Source organism: Alternaria viburni, assembly GCF_023758015.1.
Source record: "Alternaria viburni strain BMP 2772 chromosome Unknown scaffold_17, whole genome shotgun sequence".
Lineage (NCBI taxonomy): Eukaryota > Fungi > Ascomycota > Dothideomycetes > Pleosporales > Pleosporaceae > Alternaria > Alternaria viburni.
Genome location: NW_026055786.1, coordinates 410,230 through 433,101, shown reverse-complemented (window position 1 = coordinate 433,101; position 22,872 = coordinate 410,230). Strand labels below are relative to the sequence as shown.

At 52.8% G+C, this 22,872-nt stretch overlaps 12 protein-coding genes across 12 annotated transcripts; 3 read left to right on the top strand and 9 right to left on the bottom strand.

Moving 5' to 3' along the window:
* Window positions 1-317: 317 nt before the first annotated feature.
* On the bottom strand, window positions 318-1,913 carry J4E79_007760 (uncharacterized protein; the record flags this gene model as incomplete). Its single annotated transcript, XM_049356623.1, has 5 exons — window positions 318-710; window positions 770-1,121; window positions 1,628-1,732; window positions 1,789-1,821; window positions 1,873-1,913. The coding sequence occupies 5 exons, from the start codon at window positions 1,911-1,913 to the stop codon at window positions 318-320; spliced, it is 924 nt and encodes a 307-aa protein (XP_049208970.1).
* A 533-nt stretch (window positions 1,914-2,446) lies between these two features.
* J4E79_007759 (uncharacterized protein) lies at window positions 2,447-3,522 on the bottom strand (the record flags this gene model as incomplete). The annotated part of the gene is made up of 2 exons (XM_049356622.1): window positions 2,447-3,188; window positions 3,305-3,522. 2 exons carry the CDS (start codon window positions 3,520-3,522, stop codon window positions 2,447-2,449), a joined length of 960 nt encoding a protein of 319 aa, XP_049208969.1.
* Window positions 3,523-3,806: 284 nt separating this feature from the next.
* J4E79_007758 (uncharacterized protein) lies at window positions 3,807-4,723 on the bottom strand (the record flags this gene model as incomplete). The annotated part of the gene is made up of 2 exons (XM_049356621.1): window positions 3,807-3,926; window positions 3,977-4,723. The coding sequence occupies 2 exons, from the start codon at window positions 4,721-4,723 to the stop codon at window positions 3,807-3,809; spliced, it is 867 nt and encodes a 288-aa protein (XP_049208968.1).
* Window positions 4,724-5,343: 620 nt separating this feature from the next.
* J4E79_007757 (uncharacterized protein) lies at window positions 5,344-6,674 on the bottom strand (the record flags this gene model as incomplete). Its single annotated transcript, XM_049356620.1, has 3 exons — window positions 5,344-6,322; window positions 6,372-6,580; window positions 6,630-6,674. The coding sequence occupies 3 exons, from the start codon at window positions 6,672-6,674 to the stop codon at window positions 5,344-5,346; spliced, it is 1,233 nt and encodes a 410-aa protein (XP_049208967.1).
* Window positions 6,675-7,332: 658 nt separating this feature from the next.
* Window positions 7,333-8,511, top strand: J4E79_007756 (uncharacterized protein; the record flags this gene model as incomplete). Its single annotated transcript, XM_049356619.1, has 3 exons — window positions 7,333-7,345; window positions 7,393-7,654; window positions 7,710-8,511. 3 exons carry the CDS (start codon window positions 7,333-7,335, stop codon window positions 8,509-8,511), a joined length of 1,077 nt encoding a protein of 358 aa, XP_049208966.1.
* Window positions 8,512-9,967: 1,456 nt separating this feature from the next.
* On the top strand, window positions 9,968-10,323 carry J4E79_007755 (uncharacterized protein; the record flags this gene model as incomplete). Its single annotated transcript, XM_049356618.1, has 2 exons — window positions 9,968-10,046; window positions 10,097-10,323. The coding sequence occupies 2 exons, from the start codon at window positions 9,968-9,970 to the stop codon at window positions 10,321-10,323; spliced, it is 306 nt and encodes a 101-aa protein (XP_049208965.1).
* Window positions 10,324-10,368: 45 nt separating this feature from the next.
* On the bottom strand, window positions 10,369-11,437 carry J4E79_007754 (uncharacterized protein; the record flags this gene model as incomplete). The annotated part of the gene is made up of 3 exons (XM_049356617.1): window positions 10,369-10,788; window positions 10,913-11,223; window positions 11,389-11,437. The coding sequence occupies 3 exons, from the start codon at window positions 11,435-11,437 to the stop codon at window positions 10,369-10,371; spliced, it is 780 nt and encodes a 259-aa protein (XP_049208964.1).
* A 361-nt stretch (window positions 11,438-11,798) lies between these two features.
* On the bottom strand, window positions 11,799-14,242 carry J4E79_007753 (uncharacterized protein; the record flags this gene model as incomplete). Its single annotated transcript, XM_049356616.1, has 2 exons — window positions 11,799-12,584; window positions 12,650-14,242. The coding sequence occupies 2 exons, from the start codon at window positions 14,240-14,242 to the stop codon at window positions 11,799-11,801; spliced, it is 2,379 nt and encodes a 792-aa protein (XP_049208963.1).
* A 907-nt stretch (window positions 14,243-15,149) lies between these two features.
* J4E79_007752 (uncharacterized protein) lies at window positions 15,150-18,641 on the bottom strand (the record flags this gene model as incomplete). Its single annotated transcript, XM_049356615.1, has 3 exons — window positions 15,150-15,476; window positions 15,527-17,927; window positions 17,977-18,641. The coding sequence occupies 3 exons, from the start codon at window positions 18,639-18,641 to the stop codon at window positions 15,150-15,152; spliced, it is 3,393 nt and encodes a 1,130-aa protein (XP_049208962.1).
* Window positions 18,642-19,158: 517 nt separating this feature from the next.
* On the top strand, window positions 19,159-19,785 carry J4E79_007751 (uncharacterized protein; the record flags this gene model as incomplete). Its single annotated transcript, XM_049356614.1, has 1 exon — window positions 19,159-19,785. One exon carries the CDS (start codon window positions 19,159-19,161, stop codon window positions 19,783-19,785), a length of 627 nt encoding a protein of 208 aa, XP_049208961.1.
* A 23-nt stretch (window positions 19,786-19,808) lies between these two features.
* J4E79_007750 (uncharacterized protein) lies at window positions 19,809-20,757 on the bottom strand (the record flags this gene model as incomplete). Its single annotated transcript, XM_049356613.1, has 3 exons — window positions 19,809-19,976; window positions 20,035-20,610; window positions 20,662-20,757. 3 exons carry the CDS (start codon window positions 20,755-20,757, stop codon window positions 19,809-19,811), a joined length of 840 nt encoding a protein of 279 aa, XP_049208960.1.
* Window positions 20,758-21,167: 410 nt separating this feature from the next.
* On the bottom strand, window positions 21,168-22,747 carry CYB2 (Cytochrome b2, mitochondrial precursor; the record flags this gene model as incomplete). The annotated part of the gene is made up of 2 exons (XM_049356612.1): window positions 21,168-22,253; window positions 22,304-22,747. 2 exons carry the CDS (start codon window positions 22,745-22,747, stop codon window positions 21,168-21,170), a joined length of 1,530 nt encoding a protein of 509 aa, XP_049208959.1.
* Between the last annotated feature and the right edge of the window lie 125 nt (window positions 22,748-22,872).

Here is a 22,872-nt window from a genome sequence, read left to right as displayed (position 1 = left end):
TTTGGGTGGCGTGATCAATGCGGATGAACCTTGGGGGTTGAAGTCTTGTCGCTAAGAATATGAGGTGGCACGGTGGATAGGCGCTCGCGCTTTAGTGGCATCGGACCGGCTAGCATTCCGAAGATCCGAATCCCTGCACTATTAAGATGGCCGCAGTATATCATCCATACAACATGGTATATGTCAGTGTTCACGAACGTCTGATGGTTGCGAGAGATTTATGTAGCATCATATGTATTGAAATGACTGAGGAGCTAACTAGTAAGGGTAGTAAACCCGAGTGAGATAAGTAATCACGTGATGCTATTCCGGCCTTCTCAATCGGAACCTGAATCTGGGTCGTACCCAGGTCCATCTACGTGCTCAGACTCGGAGGAGGCGCCCACCCAGCTGGGCGCGTCGAAGCTCTCCCAGTATTCGTACATGTCTTTGATTGCCTCACTTTCTTCCATTTCGAGATCCTCTAGCAAGTCGTTCTTCCATTGTATGAGGTCACTTCCGTACTGACGTGGCGAAGACACTGCACCTGGATAATTTCCTCGACCATCATGGCGATACCTTTCAACACTGTCATCGCTATCGCCTTCATCGCTGTAGATGTCTTCATCCGTCCCGTAAGGAGTATCGCCATCTTCGGGACGTGAAGTGGGGTCATAATCGTCGTTGTTTTCGATACGATAAGCCCTGTGTATGTCGCACAGACGTGTAACCTGGTTCACGCATATGGTCAGATGAAGTGAGTAGGATATGGATGACGGGAAGATCTTACATTGTCAAAGAAGCGTACTGCATCCTCTCGCCAGTTGGATTCTGGATGTCTCAGAGCGGGGAGCATATCATACTTCGGTACTCGACGTGGGTAGAAGCTGTCGTACACGAACTGGACCCGCACACGACCTCCCGCTTTCTCAAAGTTGACAACTGTATCCCTAAATGTGTCGAAGATCCGCTGCCAAACGTTGAGCCTAATGTATTTTTGGAGGACCCGAAGAGTCAGCGTGAAGTCCCTTTTCTTCTCGATGGACAGAAGCCTTTTGAAGTGGAGCTTATAAACATGCTCGCCGTCTGATTCTTCTTCGAGGATCGCGATTGTTGAATCAGCGTTCAAAACGACAGCTAGCCTTCGCAAAATAGCTGCAGGCTTCAGGCCAACATGAAATTTGTCTTGATGAAGGAAAGACGGTATGTCAGTCACATGTATTCCCATTGCATAGTAGTCGTTGCCGCGAGCCAAGCGACTATACCAAGCTTCGATCATTTCAAGGGCAGAGTCTTGCCCGACGAAAACTGGCTTTATAAAGTATGGTGCCAGGTTGTGATGGCAGCCGTCAATCGCATCCGATTCGACGAACGTCGTCATGGCTTTCTTGCAGTCTTGCCGCAAACTCCGGCAACGAGAGTCCATGATGGGTATCATACTTCTGTTTGTATCGGCCAGAGTTTTACTGTCCCAGATGTGCGCATAGACCATATCTCGGAGCTCGCGGGGTAGACGTTGTTGGAACATTTCGAAGAATGGAAGACTCCAGGCTGCAGAGTACCGCCGGATAGCTGACGGAAGATTCCTGGTGGGTAGAATTACATTAAGCTGGGGATAATGTCAAGTTTCCGAGCTCTATGCACTTACCGGAGAAGCGCATCAATCTTCCTTTTCGTCATCTCTTTGCGTTGTTTCTGTAACGCATCGAGCTTTGCATTAGTAGCTACGATTTCATCTTTGACTGAGTTGACCCTGACGCAGTTCTTAGTACAGTTTTAGAGATTGGAGAATTTCTGGAATTCACATACTCTTTCTGAGCATCGAGGTCCTTCCGCTTGATGCTGCCAGCTCGTTAGCACAAGAGCGAAGTGGGGCCGAATAGTCCGTCTCACTCGCGCAGACAGTCCAGCGCTGATTCCAGGTCTGTATCCATTGTTGCGGCTGTATATGGCGATGAGCTCACACTGTGGGAAGCGTGGGGAGTGTGAGACGTATGGCGCTCGGGGGAGGTCAAGATGTTAAGGGTTGGGATTATTGTACGTTTGTCAACTGCGGGCATGCGGCACAGCGGCAGCCTCGGAACATTCCGATCCCTTGTTTTTGCAACAACCTTGAAGCGCAGCAAGCTGCAACTACCGAAGGAGACTCCGCATCCATCCATTAACGTTTACGTCCCCGCCTTCCTTTCTAGGACTTCCCTGCAGCCTACAGCTTTATGACAGCTCCAACATCGCGTACCACTTATAAGCCTGACTTAAACGACCTGCGCCTCCCGGAGCCATCACAACCACAATTCTGTCTCGACAACCCCCTATCCAAATCAGAAGGTCGTAAACCTGTGTCTTCGAGCAAATCCCAGTTCCAATAATCCTCCTGCCCATCGTCTGGATTGTAATCCGGCTCGTCCTCCCCTCGATAATGTCTGTCCTGATTCCTAATGCGACAGTCACAGATCTACTCTGCTTGTTAGCGCCGTACTTGCATGAAGATGAGATGAACTCGGCATGAGAGGGCCAGTATTACCGAGTCCAGATATTCGATTACGCCCTGCTTCCATGTGTTTGGATCATAGCCTCTCACGATTTTGTTGAGGTCCACATAGGCATATGGCATCGGATGAGGGCCCCGACTACAATGAATAGCCTGGACGTCGACGATGACTCCGTCATTGTCGAAGGTCTTGACTATTGGTTGCATGAGATCGAAGAAGTCGGGCCAGCAGTTCAATCGGAACTTGGGAGCGCATATACGAAAGTTGAGTCGGAAACCAGCTTTCTTCTTGAGCCGGTGGAGAAGATCAAAAGACTTCCGACGTGTATCTGCGTCTGGCCACTTGCAATACGGACTAGCGAGCCTAGACGTGGTTTCGTTGAAATCGATGGTGAGAGTCCGGAGGACGGTTGCTGGGTCTAGGCCGACTTGAAACAGGTCTTCACATATGGTTTGTTGGATCAACTCCCGGGTATCGGAGATTGTGAAGGTGTCTGGTGTAAGTGTAGATGCTGCTTCGTACCATGCCCGCGCCATTTCCAGGGCTGTCTCTTTGCCCATGAAGTTGGGCCGAACGACATGTGTATGGCACCTCGGATCGGAGTGGCCGGGAGGACCGGACTGCTGTCTTGGCTGCCTTGTGGAGTTGAGATACTCCACATTCCAGACTTGTGCATATATCATCTCGCGAAGCTCGATAGGCAGTAGCTCTTGCATCCTAGCAGAACATAACATGTTCCAAGCTTTTGATAACTGCTCACAGGATGCATCGAGCTCGCTATGGACAAGGCAACGTCAGCGCTGAAGAGTTGCGTAGAGCTAGCGGTCACGTACGCCTGCACTTCCGTCTTCTTCTCTGTTGCTGATAGCCACTCATGTTTTGCTGCTGTACGCTCCCTCTTCTCTGCAGCAGCCTTTGCGCGTTTCAAGCTAGTTGGGCAGGTCAGTTTCTCTGCAGTCCAGGCAGCAGTGTATGAGAGTGGAGATACGAACATGAACAGTCTATTACACGTATCGCGCACGTCTTGTTCCAAGTCATGTGAACTTTTCATGGTGGTGGTATCGCGCGAAAGAAGAAAAGCTGGCAGTCTGAGTCAAAAGTGTTTACTCTCCTTCGGAAGTCGTGAAGTGTAGATTATCATCATGTTCGTAAGGCGAAGTCGCGCTAGATTCGCGGTTTGCCCCACTTAAACGTACTTCATGGGTGGCCTCACGATTATTGAACGCAGCATGTGCGAATCTTTTCACATTTGTACGTGGTTCTAAAATCTTAGATTGGCATGTATCCGCGCAGTGATAGCCACGCATCGTTCCTCCCAAGCGAAGTAAACCCCTCTTACCGCCTACCATAAGGCGCAACAGATTGTTGCCAGGCAGCGACAACAGGATCAGAGCCTGGATTGTCTTCTTCGCTCCGATAGTAACGGTGCCATGGTCTGAGATACTCATCGCCAATCTAAACCGTTTATCAGATATTACCATATAGATGAGTTGCAACCGTCTTACCCCTTCAAAATAATCGATTAAACCCGGCTTCATGCTCTGCTCCCAAGTCGCCGGATCGTATGTCCTGATCAGGTGTTCCATATCAGTATTAACACCCGGGTCCTCATCCATGGAATCCGTGCGCATAGGATCATAGTCAGACTGAACACTGACGTGGGCTCCTTCCTGCTCAAATACCTTAACGATGGGTTGCAGGAGACCAAGGATTTCAGGCCACATCTTGAGACGAATGCAATCGTGGTAGATTCTGATTTCGAGCTTGAATCCTTTCTTCTTCTTGATGCGAAGAAGGAGATTGAGCGCGTTCTGACGTGAGGTAGCGTCTTTAAAGTCGGAGTGCTCGTGGCCTAGCACGAGAGAGGTGTCGGGAATTTCGATAACCATCTTTCGGAGAGCAGTGGCAGGATCCAAGCCAACCCCGAAAGTATCTTTGCAAATAGCTCTTGTTAGCTGTTCACCTATGTTGTGGCTGCCGAGTACGAGCCAGGTGCAGTGGCCGGAATTCATGGCTCCGTAGTTCTCATACCACATTTGGAGGTTCTCTTTCGCCGCTTCGGCTCCTACGTAATCTGGTAGGACGACATGTGAGATGCGCAGAATACGATTGGCCCCCGGACGGTGGTAATGCGTGGGTTCTTCCTTAGCGTTCCAGGCTACCTCAAAGCCTTCAAAGCCTTTCAAGTAGTCTTCATCCCAGAATTCGGCATTGATCATATCTCGGATCTCGCGCGGTAGACGGTCGTGCATTCTGGCGTAGTAAAGTTTGTTCCAGGCTTTTGAGTGTGATTCGTATAATGCTTCCAGTTCTTCGTTCAAACTGTGTCTGTAAGCTATTGCTCACCGTGAAGCTACATCTTCTTGGAATCATGAGAACTCACCCTTTCCACTCGTTCCAATCATCGGCACTCCAAGAGTAGCTACTTGCCATCCATAGTTCACTTGAGTCTACCATTAGCTGCTTTCAAGTCTTTGACAGCATCTAGTATGAACGTGCTTACTCGTTCTGACGACGTTTGATCCTGTAAGAATTGGTCAAAACGGGCAGCGACGAAGTACGACAACCACCTACTGAAAGACTCGGTCCTGTACGCGTCGCAGTTCTTGATGGAGCTCACGAAGGTTCGCCATGTTTGATGTTGAGGGTAAAGAGAAGTGAGATGTTCGAGGTTACAGGTTTTCCTTCCACGTATTCTTTGTTTGGTTCAGACTTTGTGGAAGCGAGTCGACAACCAAGTTCATGAAGGACTCGGAACCAACCGGAGCGCTACCGCGTGGAGCGGGACCAACAACACAGATGACGCCTGAAACCTCCCACGAAATGAGGGCGAGAGCGAAGATCGTTGGAAGGCTGTCACGCCGCGTCATGTTCACGTGCGCCACAGCGCATCCGCCATCTTCGCAACCTGCGCCATCTCCTTAACATCATGGACCCTCAAAATATGCGCACCACCCCTGATAGCCGCTGCCACCCCAACAGCAGTCCCCCAGACCCTATCTTTCGCTTCCTTGACCCCCGTAATATCGCCGATAAACTTCTTCCGACTCGTGCCCACAAGCCAAGGAATGCCTTCTAGACCCGGATACCTCATCAACTCATCCTGTCGGCGAAGTAGTTCAAGATTATGTTCCTTTGTCTTCGCAAAGCCAATACCAGGATCGAGAACGATACGCCAGCGCCTGACACCCGCTTTTTCCGCAGCAATAACGCGCTCGACGAGTTCGCGGCCTACTGTCTCTATGATGCCGTCGGGGTAGGATGTCATTTCAGGACTGGTCATGGTTTCCGGCGTGCCGCGCATGTGCATGAGACAGACTGTACAGCCGAGTTTTCCCATGGTGGAGAGCATCGTGTCGTCCATGGCACCTGCACTGACGTCGTTGATCATGTCTGCGCCGGCGTTAATGGCGGCTTCGGCGACGCTGCCGCGGTATGTGTCAACGCTGATTGCGATGTTGTTTGCCTCTGGCATTGAGCGGATTAGCTTTACAGCTGGGAGGACACGTTCTAGCTCTTCTTCCGCGGAGACCTGGACGGCACCGGGTCGTGTTGACTGTCCGCCTACGTCGATGATTGTGGCTCCGGCCGAGATGTGTTCGCGAATGGTGCTCGCTAGGGTTGCTCCATCGATATTGTAGTTCTGGCCGCCATCGGAGAATGAGTCCGGTGTGACATTCAGTATAGACATGATCCTCGTGTTATTCGCTATCCGAGAAGACGATATTGGGGAGAGATCTGGTCCAAGTGGCGTCAGCGGCACCAGCGGCACCTCTGATTTAAGGAGTCTTTTGAAATGGCGTTTAATTTGATTCGAGAATGGGTAATCTTCACGCTGATTGCGCAAAAGTCTAGAGAGGATCAGCACCGTTTCACTGGCCAGATAGATGATTATCTTACTCAACAAGAGGGCGTAGAACGAACTGCCTCTCGAACATCAACGCATGCGGGATCGTAAGTCTTTCGCTGGAACTTTTCTCGTTTCCATGAAGTAAAATGTCCAAATCAATATTTCTGGGTCCTTTGTCGATGACTTTAACGCGGCCCATGTCATTCTCAACTTTCTGAAGCGCGTCTAAGAGTTCGATTGGTGACAGACTAGTTTCTATCTGTTTGCGTAAATTTGACGTTTGAAAGAAGGGACATTATTTAGCATACCTGACAGGCACCATTGACGAAGTTGTCCTGATCGAGTACGTACATGGCTTTGCTCTCCCACAAACTACTGGTTCGTACGATCTTTATTTTTCCACTTGACTCCATCTCTCTGCATGCACGTTCAATCATGGCCACTCTGTCGCCCATGTTGCTCCCCAAAGCAACGACGGCAAGTTCCTTCTTACGGTAGACAGGCTTATAAGAAAACACTGTCCGCACATCTTGCGATGGAGGCTCGTGCGGAACGCGAGAGTCGGAGGGCACATCACATTCCTGGCGTTGAGTGGGTGACGAGTGAAAATTCGATCGATTAGAGACCTTGCCGTGGATAGTGTCAACTGAGAGGGCTACACGGCGTGGACACCGTGATGGGACGGCCCTGAGCGAGGCCAAACATCTGGATGCACTAGTGAACATGTTAGCATGTGACGCGGTGGGACAGACAGAGGCAGGCGCGCGATGCCGACAGCCTTCCCCGGATGGCACTAGACGATAAGCGGTTAGCGCTCTCCGCGTGAGACATGCGTCGTGCCTCGGCTCACGGCTTGAAGAGAGTCGACCAGGACTCCTCAACCATAAGAAAGGGCCCGACTCCTCAAACCTTAAGAATTCGCCCGAATCCTCGATCCACTCGTCTTCCTTTCTCGCTGTTGAATTACCTCTCACCTTCCCTTTCTCAACCGCAAACCTCTATACCGTCATCATGGCTTCTCCACGTACGCATCCACGCCTCATTCACATGTGCCCAGCTGACAAACCTCAGAGCAAATCCGCACCAAGCTCACCGACCTGCTGAAGATCGAGCACCCCGTCATGCTTGCGGGCATGAACGTGGCTGCTGGACCTAAGCTTGCCGCCGCCGTCACCAACGCTGGAGGTCTCGGTGTCATCGGCGGTGTCGGATACACACCCGACATGCTCCGCGAGCAGATCGCCGAGTTGAAGGGATACCTGAACGACAAGAACGCGCCATTCGGCATCGACCTGCTCCTTCCCCAGGTTGGAGGCAGCGCGCGCAAGACCAAGTACGTACTGGGCGATCCATCACATGCCAGAAGGCACGCGACTAACGGCATATAGCTACGACTACACCAAGGGCAAGCTGAACGAGCTCGTCGACATCATCATCGACTCCGGCGCCAAACTATTCGTCTCCGCCGTCGGTGTCCCGCCCAAGGCCGTCGTCGAGAAGCTACACAAGCACGGAATCCTCTACATGAACATGATCGGCCACCCCAAGCACATCAAGAAGTGCCTCGACATCGGCGTCGACATCATCTGCGCACAAGGAGGCGAGGGCGGAGGACACACTGGAGACGTTCCCACATCCATCTTCATCCCAGCAGCGGTGAAGATGGTTGAGGGCCACAAGTCGCCCTTGACCGGCGAGCAGGTACAAATCGTAGCTGCTGGCGGTATCTACAACGGCCAGTCGCTCGCTGCCATGCTCACATTTGGCGCCACCGGTGTCTGGGTCGGAACACGCTTCGTCCTCTCCGAGGAAGCCGGTGCGCCCAAGGCCCACCAAGAAGCCGTCCGCACAGCTGGCTGGGACGACAACATCCGCACCATCATTTTCACAGGACGCCCCCTCCGCATCCGCACCAACCCATACGTCCAGAACTGGGAGGAGAACAGGCAACAAGAGATCAAGGAGCTCACTGCTAAGGGCATATTGCCTGTCGAGCATGATCTCGAGAAGATGGGCGATGACCTTGACGACGAGACCATGGACAACGCGCGGCCGTTCCTGATGGGCAAGGTCGCTGCTGTTGTTAACGAGAGGAAGAACGCGAGGGAGATTGTTGATGAGCTCGTCACAGATGCTGTCAAGTGGTTGAACATTGGCAACTCCATGATCGTGTCCAAGTCGAAGCTATGAGGAACCATTTTACGTAGTTAATTTTGATGCATCTTTCTCTGTTCTCATTCAACGCCCATGATCTTTCCCTATCTGCAGAGTACATGGTTCAGATTGATTACGTCTGCAAGATAATGCGCCTCGGTATAACCTTGGAACTAACCAGCGAGCTAGTGCTGACTATCATGCGGCTGATGCCACCGCATATGCCCCGATGCCGCGGTCTAAAGAGCATCTTTTGCGAGGTCCCGTTATCAAAACAACCACCCCGGACAATGCTGCACCTCTGGGATTGGGCGTTTGTGTCAAAACCTTTGGAAATACGCTCCCGAGGTCTTTCGTGTACTGGCAATGGAACCTTCCCCTTTTGAGACTAGCGTTCTAGCTTCTAAGGTGTCACAACTCGAACTTCGGTGTTTTGCACGATGAAAAGTTACAACCACGTAGCCGACGTCATGACTACACAACGACAAGGTTTCCTACAAAGGCGCGAGGCTGGCTTGCGGTCAGAACTTGCCGCCGCAGAAAGGCGGTTATCCGAGCATGCCATGCGACATGAGATGGTAGCAGGTTATCTCTCTGCGTTCACCCAAATGAGGATCAACACGACTGCGATGAACGAAAATAACAGGAACAAAGCCAATGGGATATTTAGAAGCACAGCTGAACAGTCAGCCGCCTCACTGCCGAAGTGGTGTAAGATTGAAGTCTGACACTTTGACAGGAACTCGGTCTGGTTGCAGCACAAGGAAAAGAGCGAATGGGATAAAAGGAAAGCGTATCGCGCTCGTGACTTACTCAGAGGAGGGTACGCGATCTTAACACCCTGTTTGATGCTTATCCATGTACTAATTGACGGAATAAAGTGCATTTGATCAAGTCGCCCAGAGCTATGCGCAGGTAGCATGCCTCTACCTTGCCACTCTGATACAAGCCCGGCTACCACGGGAACTGCGTGATTTAATATACGACTACATCTGGGACGAGGATTTTCTCGGGCTAACGTCGGGGTACATGTCTCCCGCTGCAGGAAGTAGTACATACCTCTGGCTGAAGCCTCATCTACACCCCCGTGGCGGCCACAGCACGAAACCCATAGCCATCAATCCTTTATGCGTCGATCCAGACACGGCCCGAGAAGCCTTGGAGGCGTACTACCGCGTTTCGGCCTATCGGAAAGATGCTTTCTTGGTCAGAAGTCCTGAACGCATACATTCACTGCTTCACGATGATGTGTTTAATCTTGGTGTACTGCCAACAGAGCATCTACGAACGATGGATCTGCATCTTACGCAGGAACAGTTTCAATGGGATACACCTGCAAAAATCAACGAAGCTATGCTAAGCGAAGCATTTACCCAACTAACCAAAGGTATCCTCCGGAAGAAAGACTTTAAGCTGCGTATCACAATCATACAAACAGAGATCCGCCTCAAGCAATGGGACTTACTATTCGGCATTCTAGTCCCTTTTTGCCATGCCTTCCAAGCAGAAGGAGCGCAAGTCAGTGTATCTTGGGGTCACACAAGGTCAAATTGGTATTCAGAAACGATTAGGTGCGTATACTCGCTTGATGAGATCATTAGGGTATGGACTCCGTACCTAGATTGGGAGGAAAAGGTCATTGAGTTTCTGGACGGGCAGAGCGAGATACCAAATTCTAGAAGGAAGTACCGCAATGAGGAGGAGGAGGATGAAGAGGATGAAGAGGAAGAGGAGGATATGGCGTATCCACATGAGTCGGATTCGGATGCGTCGGATTCGGATGCGTCGGATCCAGATGAGTTGGATTCAGATGAGTCGGATCGGATGAGTTTAGTTGAAGATACTTGAAGCGCGTCAAACGTGATGGCCATATTCCCAATCACCAATCGCCAACTAATCCTGCTGAAAAGCCCCCAAACTCTCATCATTCCAGCTCAAAAACTGTCCATTAAAGCCCTTTACATCCTCCCCCTTAGCCGCAGCCAACCTGGCCATGACGTACCCCGGCTGCTCCGGCTTCAACAGTCCACCTTCTTTCTTCAGACCACTGAACTTAGTCCTATCTTTCTCGCTCATACGCTCGTGGTGCACTTCGCGGATCTCACGCTGCATCTCTGTGTCTACAACACCGGGACGGATTGAAATGGTAGTAATGGACGGTTCTTCAACCGAGAGCGTGAGGGCGAGGTGGTTCAACACAGCTTTTCCCGCGCCGTAGCAGCCCCAGCCTTGGTAGGCGGAGGTTGCGGCACCGGAGGAGGTCAGGAGGATGGTACCGGAAGTCTTGCGGAGAGAGGGGAGGGCGGCTTGGACCTAGATAGAGCAGGGGGTTAGTTCGTTGCATAAGGCCAGGATAAGTAATGTTGATGTTGAAGGTCTGAGTAAGTATCGTCGATAGAAGAAGAAATGAATAGACCAGAACGAGATTTCGACTTACCATACCAACCGCACTAAAGACATTAACATCAAACCCCTTCCTCCACTCCTCCGCACTGCTATCCGCCACCTTCTTCACCGGATCCAGCGTCCCGTGATTTACAATCAGCGAATCAATGCGTCCCCACCGCTCATTCGCCATATCAACCGCTTTCTGCGGGAGCGAAGCATCGGCCATATCGCCAGCGAGGACAGCTACTCTCTCGTTTCCATACTGGGATTGGAGGGCAGACAGAGCCGATTCAGTTCGTGAGACAAGGACGACTTTGTGGTTGCGGGAGAGGAGGTGGTGGGCTATTGCTTGGCCGATGCCTGTGAGGGCGGGTCAGTGAGGAATTTGGCGGTATGAGAGTCTGCGTTGGTGTGGATGATGCCTTTCACATGTGGCATTCATCACAAATGTGGGAGGGTTGCAGACTACGGAAGTGTGATGCATGTTTGACCAGAACATAAGGCTAAGCGATAGACAATACATACCGCGAGAAGCTCCCGTGAGTATAACGACCATTTCCTTGGTTTCGCTCATTGTGACTGTTGATTGGGTGGCTGAGATTAGGATGTCGGATGGGAAAAGTTATGCTCGCGTTGGAGGGGCATACGTCATATTAGTCAGCGTCATACCAGGTACCGTTTGGGCGGCAGCGGCGACGACTTGGGAATATGTTGACGGGGGATCATTCCAAAGTAGAAAACTCGATTCAAACCAGACTACACGAAAATTTTAATGCTTCGATGATATCGTAGTATGATGCATGTTGAGTATTAATCATGTATCATTCCAAAGTCATTTCGTTACCATAGGAAAGCCAAGTCCATCTATCTACAAATACCATCCTTCATAATCATAACCCCTTCGTCGCATTCGTCAACTGCTACAAACCAACACCCTAATACCCATAAGCCTTGCTCGTAGCTCTCGGCCGTCCAGCCAACGTAGCACTATCATCCGGGTTAACAGGCGCCTGAGGCCTGCCACTCAGCGTATCAACCGTCTCCTTGAGCGCCATCCAGAACTCGTGCTTGGGGCGGCGGCGGTGCCACTCCGTCTCCCTCTTCTCCACTTGCTCCATGGGGGAGAAGAGGAGCTTGCTGCCCTTGATACCGATGACGCTGATGGACATGGAGTCGTCTTCGATCTCGTCGGGGTCCATGCCGGCGTAGTTTTCGAGATGTTGCATGGCCTTGATGGCGAACCTGACGGCACGGACACGGTCCATGGGCGAGGGAATGGTGCCTTGTTGGAAGTGGCCGGGTACTCCATGACGGGACTCGAATTTGCCTTGGCCGGCTTCCGCGATCATTTGGGCGATGATTTGCACGTTGTAGGTCTTGGATGCCTTCTCGTTGACTAGGATTACCTTACCAGACCTGCTGATACCCTTGTCCTTCTTGAAGACCTCGCGGAGGTGGTCAATGTCGCGGTCGAGCATCTTGAGGCTGATGCCTTCTTCGGGAGTGTATACGCCCATAGCTCCGATACTGAGACCGGCGACTGTTGCGATGTAACCTGATTCACCGCCTTGAGTCTCGATAACGAAGACACGGCGACGAGACGCCGATGCTGATTGACGGCAGGCATCGGAGTATTGGATGAGGGCGTTCAGGCAGGTATCTGAACCGATGGAGTACTCTGTTCCGGGGACGTTGTTCGAGATGGTGGCAGGAATGATGACCTAAAGTCTAGTTAGCATGCTGCTTATCGAGTGGCTGAAACTATATTATCAGGATATGCACTCACCATAGGAATCTTGAAAGACTTGTAGTACTCTCGTGCTTTCCTCAACTCCGAGACAGCTGTGAATGCTTCGAAACCACCAACAACGAATAGAGACTGGATGTTGAACTTCTTGAAGACGAACGCAACAGTCTCGAGATCCTCACTAGGAAGCCCACGGTTCGTTCCGATCTCAGATCCACCCTTGGAGGCCCAGGTCTCAGCGTCAATCCACTTGATGTCGCGCACTGCGCCCACTGGCTCATCAGAGTGGTGGCGGATTATGCCAGGGAAACCATTGTGGAGCGCCACTGGTGTATGGCCGCGAGCAATGCAGTGTGCGACCGCAGCACGGGTCGCTGCGTTCATGCCTCCGGCTGGGGCACCTACGTGGATGATACCAACGCGCATGCGCTTGTTCTCTGGTAATAGTAGGTCTGGCTGGTCTTGTGCTGTAGTGATTTGGTAGGCTTGGTATTGTTGCTCGAACTCGGTGTCACGGAGCTGCATGGCCCTTGAGAAGTTCTTGTTCTCGATGGCTACAGCGACTTCCTTGGTTTGTGCAACAGCCTCGAGGAGTGGCCGTCGGACAATCTTGTTTTCTTGCATACAGATGACCGGGCTGGGTGTGTCGGGGGTGGCCTCCAATACCGCCTTGACAGCTTCAACACCTTGGAGTGTCGCAAGCATACGGTCGTAGGCGCAGGGTGTACCTCCACGCTGGACGTGTCCTAGGGTCGTCACTCGTGTGTCGAGCTTCGCCTCCTTCGCCAGAATGTCCTTGACCTGTTCTGAGGTAATCTTGTTCAAGTTGCGATCGATGGCACCCTCGGCGACCACGACAATAGTCTTCCGCTTGCCCATCTGTCTCTGCTTCTTGATCTGTTTGCACATCTGTTCCTGCCAGCCTTCGCTTGGTGGGTTCTCGGGTGTGAAGACGAAGTCGGCGCCTGTTGCGACACCGGCGCTGAGTGCGAGCCAACCGCAGTGTCGACCCATAACCTCGATAACGAAAGCACGCTGATGACTGACGGCGGTGGTGTCGACTGAGTCGATGGCTTCGCAGATACGTCCGAGCGAGGTGTAGCAGCCGATGGTAGCGTCGGTCATGGAAAGGTCGTTGTCAATGGAGCCGACGAGACCGACAATGTTCAGGTGCTTGAAGGGCTCAACCTGCTCCTGTGTGAGCTGCTTCTCTTCCACCAGCTCCTTCAGCAGCTCCGGCCACTCGGCGCGGAACTTGTCAGCACCTGTGAGGGATCCGTCACCACCGCAGATAATCAGCGCATCGATACCCTTGATGATCATGTTCTTCGCGGCCGTCCGGCGGCCTTCGCGCTGCATGAACTCCATGCATCGTGCTGTGCCAATGAGGGTACCACCTTCTGACAGGAAGCCTCTGACGTCTTCCCAGTGCATCTCCTTGATCATGTCTCCGCCCTTGACTAGACCGTCGTAACCCTCGTATATAGCGAAGGCCTCGCAGTTGTTGTGAATCGCCATACGCACTACAGCGCGTACCGCTCCGTTCATGCCGGGCGCGTCACCTCCGCTCGTCATGACTCCAATGCGCCTCTTCTTGCCATCGAGGGGCGGCGGGATCTCGGTGGGCGCCATGTTGTGAGTCTGGGTGTTGTTGATTGGGGTATTAGGCGGGGTGAGAGGTGTAGATTGAAGTTGAGGTAGTAAGTGGAGGCTGGAGGTAGTCGCAGCTGGATGCGAAGGTCCGAAGAGATATTTGGCCGTGGGTCAGTATGAGGTCAATGTGGATTCACCTGTCTAGTTGGAAAAGTTAAGACGCCGAGAAGAAGCGGGTCCCTACGTGTTGGGAAGATTCAGGTCTCAACGGTGGTTGGAGGGGTAGCTTTGCCGAGTCCTGGGTGGTTGTGAGTAGCAGAGGTAATACGATTAGTTGGTGATTAGATGACCTCTACGTAGTGTTTATGTATCATAGGCAACAGTTGTAGGTATTACTCAAACTGGCGATAAGGTGATGGGAGTCGGAGCATGGGTCGCGGCGTCGCGCGCATATGACGTGGGAGCTCCAAAAGAAAAGAGCTCCCCGGTCCGTCAAGTGGGGTCACACCACTCCGCCGATCAGCCCGAGCCTCGAAGGATCGTCTGGCGAACTCCAACACCGGCCACCGGCACGTTCCTGGCATCGGACGACCTTTTCGTTGCTTAAATCGGTGGTAGTTGCATGCCAACAATGGCCAAGATGGTGAGACATCGCCTGCGCCACGGTGACCGTACCACTACTGTGACATGCTCTTCTTAGCCATCACCCCACGCGGCCTCTTCCGGCGAAGGCGTCCCAGCATCACGATCACAGGGAGGTACGATTGGCCGCGAATTATAATGATTTATTGGTATCACTCTATGTCAAGCCAAACGTGCCCAATCGCTGCGCAGATGCTCAATCACCTTTTCCTCACGAACCCAAGCGTTTCCAAGCGCATGCTATGACTGCATTACCAAATCCAAAGACTCCAACCTGCAAACATCTATCGTTACCACCTCAGCTCTAGAAAGCACCAACCTCCTGACCCTCCCTTGCCAGCGTCTCAAACACCCTCGGTGGCAACTTGTACTTGATCAGACCGGCAAAGACCATGAGGTCCTTCGCCTTTTGCAGGAGCTGATCAGCGAGAACCTTGCGCATCTTGTCCTCGAACTGTCCGGACAGAAGACGTTCACGATGTCTCGAGCAGCAGCCAATGCACCAGAGAAGTACGTTGCCAATGTTGCGTGAGATCTCTTGTGGGTATGAGTTGAAGCTGTTGGCGGTGGCACGGATGTCGCTGACATTGCCGTTGGCTGATAGAGGAAGAATGCGGAGGTTTTCGATTTGCTGCGGAATGTTAGTGACTGGTTCTGAGAGACAATGAAGTGAGAACTTACGCCAAGTGCGGCCATGAAGTCGCCGGCTTCGATGATCTTCTTCGCGTTGTTGAGCTGGAATAGTATTCCAACTGTGTCACGGTTCATCTGCGACACCTTCCTCCACCACAGGCTGTTCGCGTCATACAACGCAAGAACCTTCTGCGCGAGCTCGACGGGATCATCTGTTCCCAGCATACTCAAGCTCGACGAAGTCAGATCGGTTCGTTGTTGTTGCTGCTGTTGTGACTCCGCAGCTGTCAGACGCGGCTTCAACGGCTCCAGACGGAGAGGCTCTTGACCGAGTTCTACAGAGAGTGCCTCAGCCAGCGCGCGGTTCAGGATCGTTACGACACTGTCGTACTCGCCAGCAAGATGACAGAGTAGAATGGCGTCGTTGATGCGTCCGTTGTCGTCTGCCATCCTCGCGGCTTCGCTGGTGATGGTGTTCAACAAGCCCATCTCGCCGTCCAGCTTGAGCAAAGGCACGCGTTCCTGGATGAGACCTGGTGTCGTCTCGCCGTTGGACTTGACGTCACCCAACAAGGTAGAGAACTCGCGCGTCTCAAGAACAAGTTCGCGAAGAGCTTCATGGCAGAGCTCTGCTTGTTGTCGGCCTGCTTCACCTGGTAGATCCGCATTCATGCAGATCAGCACCAAGTAGTCGGCCGCCGCGTCAGCTCGTGCAGCACGGAAGTCGCTTGTGTAGTGGCCCACGATGCGTCCAAAGTTGAGTTGTGGTTGTTGTCGCGTAGTGAAGGTCATGATCTCTCCACCCGCAGTCGTCCAGTCCGACACGCGGATGAGGCCGTAGTAGTCTAGAGCAACCGCGAAATGAACCGCAGAGACGTAGTTGTGGGTGTACAGGTAGTTGATAGCTGGCTCGAACAGGCCAGCCAGCGTAGCGAGATAGAAGTAAACTCCATAGCCGCCCGATGATTCAGCGTCGTCGTTCATGAAGTGGCGCTGGCCGATGTCTTTGATGACTGTTCTCAGTTCTTCCAAGCCAAAGATCTCGCCGGCATTTTCCTCAGCGCGGTTTCCCTCGCGGGCCAGGTTGAACTGCAGCCATACCCAGTCGTCCATGTTCTCCCTGATCGGCTCCAGGTTGCGCTTGCTCATATCACATCGACCAACGATCTTGTAGCAAGCCAGTCGGTAAGGGTCCTCTGGCGTCTTCAAGCGGGTCCTCTGGGCATGTGTGTGAGCGACCTTCTGTTGCGTATCGGGGTTTAGTCTTCGGTCCGGATCGCTGGCGTATTGGGATATCGCCGCCTGGAAGTTTCGGTCGGTGTTCTGGAAGAAGTTCCTCTTCTCTCGTACATATTCAGCAGCCTCGGTAAGCAGACCACCCTTCAGGAGGAAGAATATGATGATCCAGGGAAACTCTTCACCAGCTTCGCCTATCCGTTGGAATAGCTCAGTGTCTGCGCCAAGCTCCTTGAATGCAGCCTTTGCTCTCACGAAGCCTCGGATCTTGTTGAGCATTGAGGGAACACCACCAACAAGCGCCTCCGCGGGGTTTCTCCGTAGGACGTCTTCCACCTGCTCCAGGAACCTGCTTTCAAGGTACTTTCGAGACCCGTCGAGTATGCGCTTGCGCATGCGAACGCTAGCAGCAGAGTTTGATTGTTCGTCCAGGTAGTCTCTGGCGAAACTTCGCTCTTTCGGTTGGTTCGAGCCAGGGTTGGATGCCTCGAGTTCGGTCTTCTCGCCGGTGATGGAGATGAGCGTTCCGTAGGCGCGTGTGAACTGCTCCGAGTATTCTGTACCGGCAGCCTTCTCTACATCAGAGAACGCATGAAGTACCGAGAATGTACTCTCCCGCAGCCTGGACTCGTTGAGCTTCTTGACCTCTTCCATAAACTTCTCTTGCTTGTCACGAGCGTATCGATCCTGAGGAGCAGCTTGTCCACCCATGACTGACTTGTCGGAAGAATCGCGGCCACCAAGAACGCTCTGGGAAGCACCGAGAACGGGCGGCCCAGCAGCAGAGGCTCCAAAGGTTGATCGTCCGTTGACAGATGCACCGTTGGGTCCCATGGAACGGCCCTTGCGCCCAGTCGCGCGTCCAAAAGCTCCGCGAGCTGTGCTGCCGAATGCGCCGCTTTGAGATGCTGCCATGTCTTCGCTCTGTCGGCCAAGCCCAAAGTGTTCGTAGATCCTTTGCCTCTGCTTGTCCCATTCAATCTGAACATTGTCCTCGAGGAACGTGTCGAAGTCGCGCTTGGATTGCTCGAGGCCTTCCTGGATAAGCGCCAGGGTTGATTGCGAGTGCAGGTTGGAGATGTAGCCGTCAACGTCGTTATCGAAGAGGTTCTGTGGCTGACCGGGTGCGGCGAGTCCGGCCTGCGAGGAGAATTGGTTGAGGTCGCGGAGGGTGCTACCCATCTTCACGCCGGAGGCGGAGAGTAGGTAGTGTCTGGAAGTAGTCAGCATGCGATCACACGTCACGATTGTGCTGAACCTACGCAGCGCGATCCTGTGAGCGGTCCTGGACCTGGTCGGCTGAGGGACCGCCAGCGCCCAGGTTGCGCACCTTGCGTGCGATGTCTCCAAGGCCCAACTGCAGGGACGGCAGCTCGTCGAAGTTGGTCGTGCCATTCTCACCAGCATTGCGCTTTCGCCCTCGCTCGAGCAGATTATCGAAGTGAGCTGAGCGACCGGTGCCAGCGTTTGCCTGGGCTAGTGACGTGCCCTGTTGCTGTTGCTGCTGCTGCTGTTGGGGTTGCTGCTGGTTCGAGGTAGCGCCGAAGAGAGAAGACTGCCCGAAACCGCTCGTTTGTTGCGCGTTGTTGGTTGTTGATTGCGACGCCGCGTTGTTGAACAGCCCAAGGCTGCTGGGTTGCGTTTGTGTTTGCGGCTGCGAAGTCGATCCAGCGCCAGCGAACAGCGATGATGTCGTGGTCGTAGCTGGCTTTGCTCCGCCCAATCCACTGAAAAGTCCGCCTCCTAAGCCTCCAGAGCTTGGTGCCTGTGTCGTACCAGATTGCGCATTCGAAGTACCGCTGCCCAGGTTGCCAAACAAGCTTGATCCGGTACCGCCTGATCCGCCGGTTGCTGTTCCAAACAGTCCTCCGCCGGATGCGCCAGTAGAGGCGGGCTGCGAGCCTCCAAGATTGCCGAAAAGCGACATGGTGGTGTATTGGGCGGTGTCGTTGATGGTCCCGAAAACAAACCTGGAGAAACGAGATCGCGTTGTTCAAGCTTGAGAGCTCGGACCCTCGCGATCCCTGTCTTTCAGGTACCGCGTCGTGTGAAAGGACTAGTACCATCTTATCTTCTCAGAGCATCGTTAGATTGAAATATTATCTCAGTCACGTTAGATGCTTCACCTCAGTTTGGTAAGAGTGGGGTTTACATGCTTGATGGAAAGTTGACACAGCAGGCGCAAGGCCACGCCTGACAGTCCAAAGATGAGCCAAATGGGAGCGGGTGCATGACGGAATGATATAAAACTTTGTATGCTAGGTAGTAGCGACACGCAAACGACTATACACACGCTCAGCCTCTATCATGCTGTGTATAACGATGTCGTTCCTGCAATCTGCGCTAGCAAACGACTGATTACATGGGCTCTTCAAAAGCGATGACTTCTCGAGATAATCTCGAAACACTGCCATCACTTCTTAGCAATACACTTCCCTAACAATATGGCCGGACGTTTGCCTTATCTACCATCTTTCAGTATTCCTCTCCCAGAGCCGTGGAGACACGGACCTGCCCAATACTCTCGAGGTCATCCCGATCTGCCCAATGGATGGTATCAAGACGGTCGAAAACTACATAATGTGAAAAGTTCGAAAGCTTTCATCTGGCCGAAAGACGGTAGAAAGGGTACCAAATTAGGACGCTTCAAAGATATCTTCCAAGGCAAAGGCCCCGATATGTTCGTCACCTGTGCGGCTGATCCGAAAGACTTCATGGCCAACCGTCCATCGCGGGCTCAATGGACCAGACACACCCACCTCGACGGCCCTCACCAGCTCGGCTTCCGCGCTTCGAAGTTTGCTCCCTGGACAGAAGGGGGTATGTTGTCAGGTGGGCGTTCGCGGAAAGAGGCCTACGATTTCCGGACCAGAAAGTACGTAAAGCGATACCCTCGAATGTGGACGGATGCGGTCTGGCAATCAGAACCATACAAGAACAGGGAATACAATACATTCCCCGAAGCTATTCGGTACATGGACGGAATCTGGTGGCAAGATGCGCAACACTTGCCAGCGAATCGGGGTGGGCCACCCGAGAACGAACTTGGGGAGCAGTGGTTCTTCGCTTAAGACGATTCATCTTCGGAGTCTGTTCAGATACAGCCTTCATGAAAAGCTTCCCACACGGTTTCAAGAGCATCAGTCGTTCCAGCGACCTGTTTACTTCGTCGCGCGGTAGGCGTCAACGCCGAATTATCCAGAAGTTTCTTGCATTTAGCACACGAAGTTCCTTTCACAGTCTTGTACGCAGCAATCATATCCTGTAATAATTAGCATCCACCCAATACATTCCCATGCAACAAAATCCCATGCACATACCAAAAGATACTTCAAATCATCTGGGTTCGGCCGTGATGCAATACATCTTGTGATGGCCAAAAACGGCTCTGTTGTCCCCAAACACTCTGCGTTGAGTTTGTGCCGTCCGTTCGCGTCGCGCTCGATGCCGACGCGGAATTTCAACATCAGGGAACCGGCGACGAAGCGTGTCTGGATGCTGCGATCCTCATCATGTGTGTCGACCTTGAGATTCGGATGCGCCTTCCTAAATTCCACTACAATCCTCTCAATATCTTCATCAGTGACAATAGCACCGGTATCCTCTTTATTCTCCCCTCCCTGACTCTTCGTCGACTCCTTAGCCTTCCGCGCTCTTTCAGCCCAGCCGTGTGAGGGTATCGAGACGCTCTCTGACAGATCCGCATTGGCGCTGAGGCTCTGCTTGGCGTGTTCGAATGTGCTCTGTACTTCCGGTGACTTCCACTGGCTTTTGAGGGAGTCGAGGTTCTTCTGAGAACCGAGTACGCCGTCGGCGTAGAGTTTATACGTCGCGGAACTACGGGGGCGGTGGAAGGGCTCGATGATGCGGGGAATGGCTAGGCGCATGTCGCTGATCTGTCGCATATCAGTACAAGTTGTCCAGAGAAGGTGGCATAATAATCTCACCTGCGCCTGAAGCTGCTCCAGTTGCGCGAGGGCTGCTGTGCATTGCGCCTCGTCCCAGCCAGCGCCAGGCTGCGCTGCAACGTCAGGAGCGCCCATGGAATAATAGTAAGTTATAATCAAAAACTAAAAGCGATGATGCGAAGGTGATTCAAAGGCGGGGATGTGGGAAATAATAAGTTACGATAATGTGAATGGTTGAGGCGTGCTGCGATTGAAGTGGAAAGAGCGACCCGTGGTTCAAGGACGCTTGACGATCGGAAGGTCCACCGGGCGCTCCTTCCCCACTCGCCGAACGCGTCTACGCGTAGTCACGATGCGGACAAAGGATGCCACATGGGCATACTTGATAGCGCAGAGCTGTGAATGATGGCACATGTTGAAGATGTGGAGATTTCAGATCGATTTTGACTTGGTTCAAAGACGGCATCTCGCTGTAAGTATTGCTTGACAATATTTGAAGAAATGTGTTGCGCCTAGATATATATACAGTACAATCACGAGCTCCTCTATAACTTGGACTTCTCCTTGACAACACTCTCTTGAGGGCCAATGAGCGGGTCATAGACATTCATGCCCAGAGTGTCATGGGGTACGGTAGCAGTATGTATGCTGAGTCCTCTTGTGTCGAGCATCGAAGGATTCAGGTCCGCAATGCTTGAAGCCCCAATCAGGCGCATGTTCATCTCCATCTCATCCTTCAGCAGCTGCATAGCACGGTCGACACCTGGCAGACCGTATGCCGACATGGCGTAAAGGAAAGGCCTACCGATGCCTACACCCTTGGCGCCGAGTGCAACAGCCTTGATGATGTCTGTCGCACGTCGAATACCGCCATCGATGTACACTTCGATACGATCTTGCCAGCCGCGTGCGCGAAGAACTGGCATGACCTCTGCGAGAACCTCAACGCCGGAGCGAGCGAAATCGAGTTGACGACCACCGTGGTTGGACAGAACAACACCGTCACAACCAACCTCGACAGCACGAATAACATCCTCAACACACTGTACACCCTTGAGGATGATGGGCATCTTGGTAATGCTCCTGAACCACGGGATATCTTTCCAGCTGAGGCTCGGGTCAATGAAGGACGAGATGGCTCGTGCGGCGCCTTGACTCCGGTCAACATTGTCGCCGCCGGTGCTCTGGACGTTGCTACCGACATCGTCGAATTTGCTTCGCATGTCTTTCTCGCGACGACCGAGTTGCGGTGCATCGACTGTGATGAAGAGACCCTTGCAGCCACGTTTCTCGGCGTGCTGCACAATGCGCTTTGTGACGTCCCTGTCCTTGTTCACGTATAGCTGCAGCCATTGGACTTGACCGTCTTTTGCCTCGTCCATGATCTCGTCGAATGAGCAGGATGCCAATGTCGGTATCATTTGGACAACGTTGTGCTTGTGTGCGCCGCGCGTGAGGACGACCTCTCCTTCAGGGTTACCGAGCTTGCCCAGCGCTGTCGCGGTGACGTAGAAGGGTATGTCGACTTTGGTGCCGAGCATGGTGGTGGACATGTCAACTTTCTCAACATCGATGAGTACGCGTGGTCGGAACCAGATCTTATGGAATGCGCTGTGGTTTTCTCGTAGTGTCTATCGAAAGTTAGCTCAAGCAATGGCAGCGATCGTTGAGAGAGACATACGATTTCATCGTCGGCACCACTGGAGTAGTATGCCCATGCCGTCTTCTTCATGACCTTGCGCGCGACAGCCTCAAAGTCCATCAAGTTGTAGCATTGCTCCAGAATGGGCATGCGCGCAATGCGCTCCTGCCTCGCTTCCTCATCTGGATCAATCTCCTTTGCCTCTTCCTTGACAGTGTTCATGTCCACCTCGCCCAAGTGCTTGGACTTGTCGAGATACTTGTCGAGCGTGTCGGGCGGGTGGATTGGCTCGAATGCCTCGGTACCATCCTTGCCAGCATACTTCAAGACAATCTTCTGGCCTCCGGGATGCTCAGGCAGAAACTCGGTGACATCGTAGGCGCGGCCGTGGATGATGACCCAGCATGATTCGGCGTTGTTGTGCTGGGCGACCTGTTCACCGGTGAGCTTCACCTTCTGGGTGTTGTTGCTGTCGTGGTTCATCGTGGCGGCGGTGTGTCGAGCGCGAAATGTTGAAGGGCAGGTAATCAAGACGCGAAGATAGGCCAGAAAATATATGGAGCCGATCTAGGTTATTTCCAGACACTAGAGGGCTTGGGCGAGCGGAA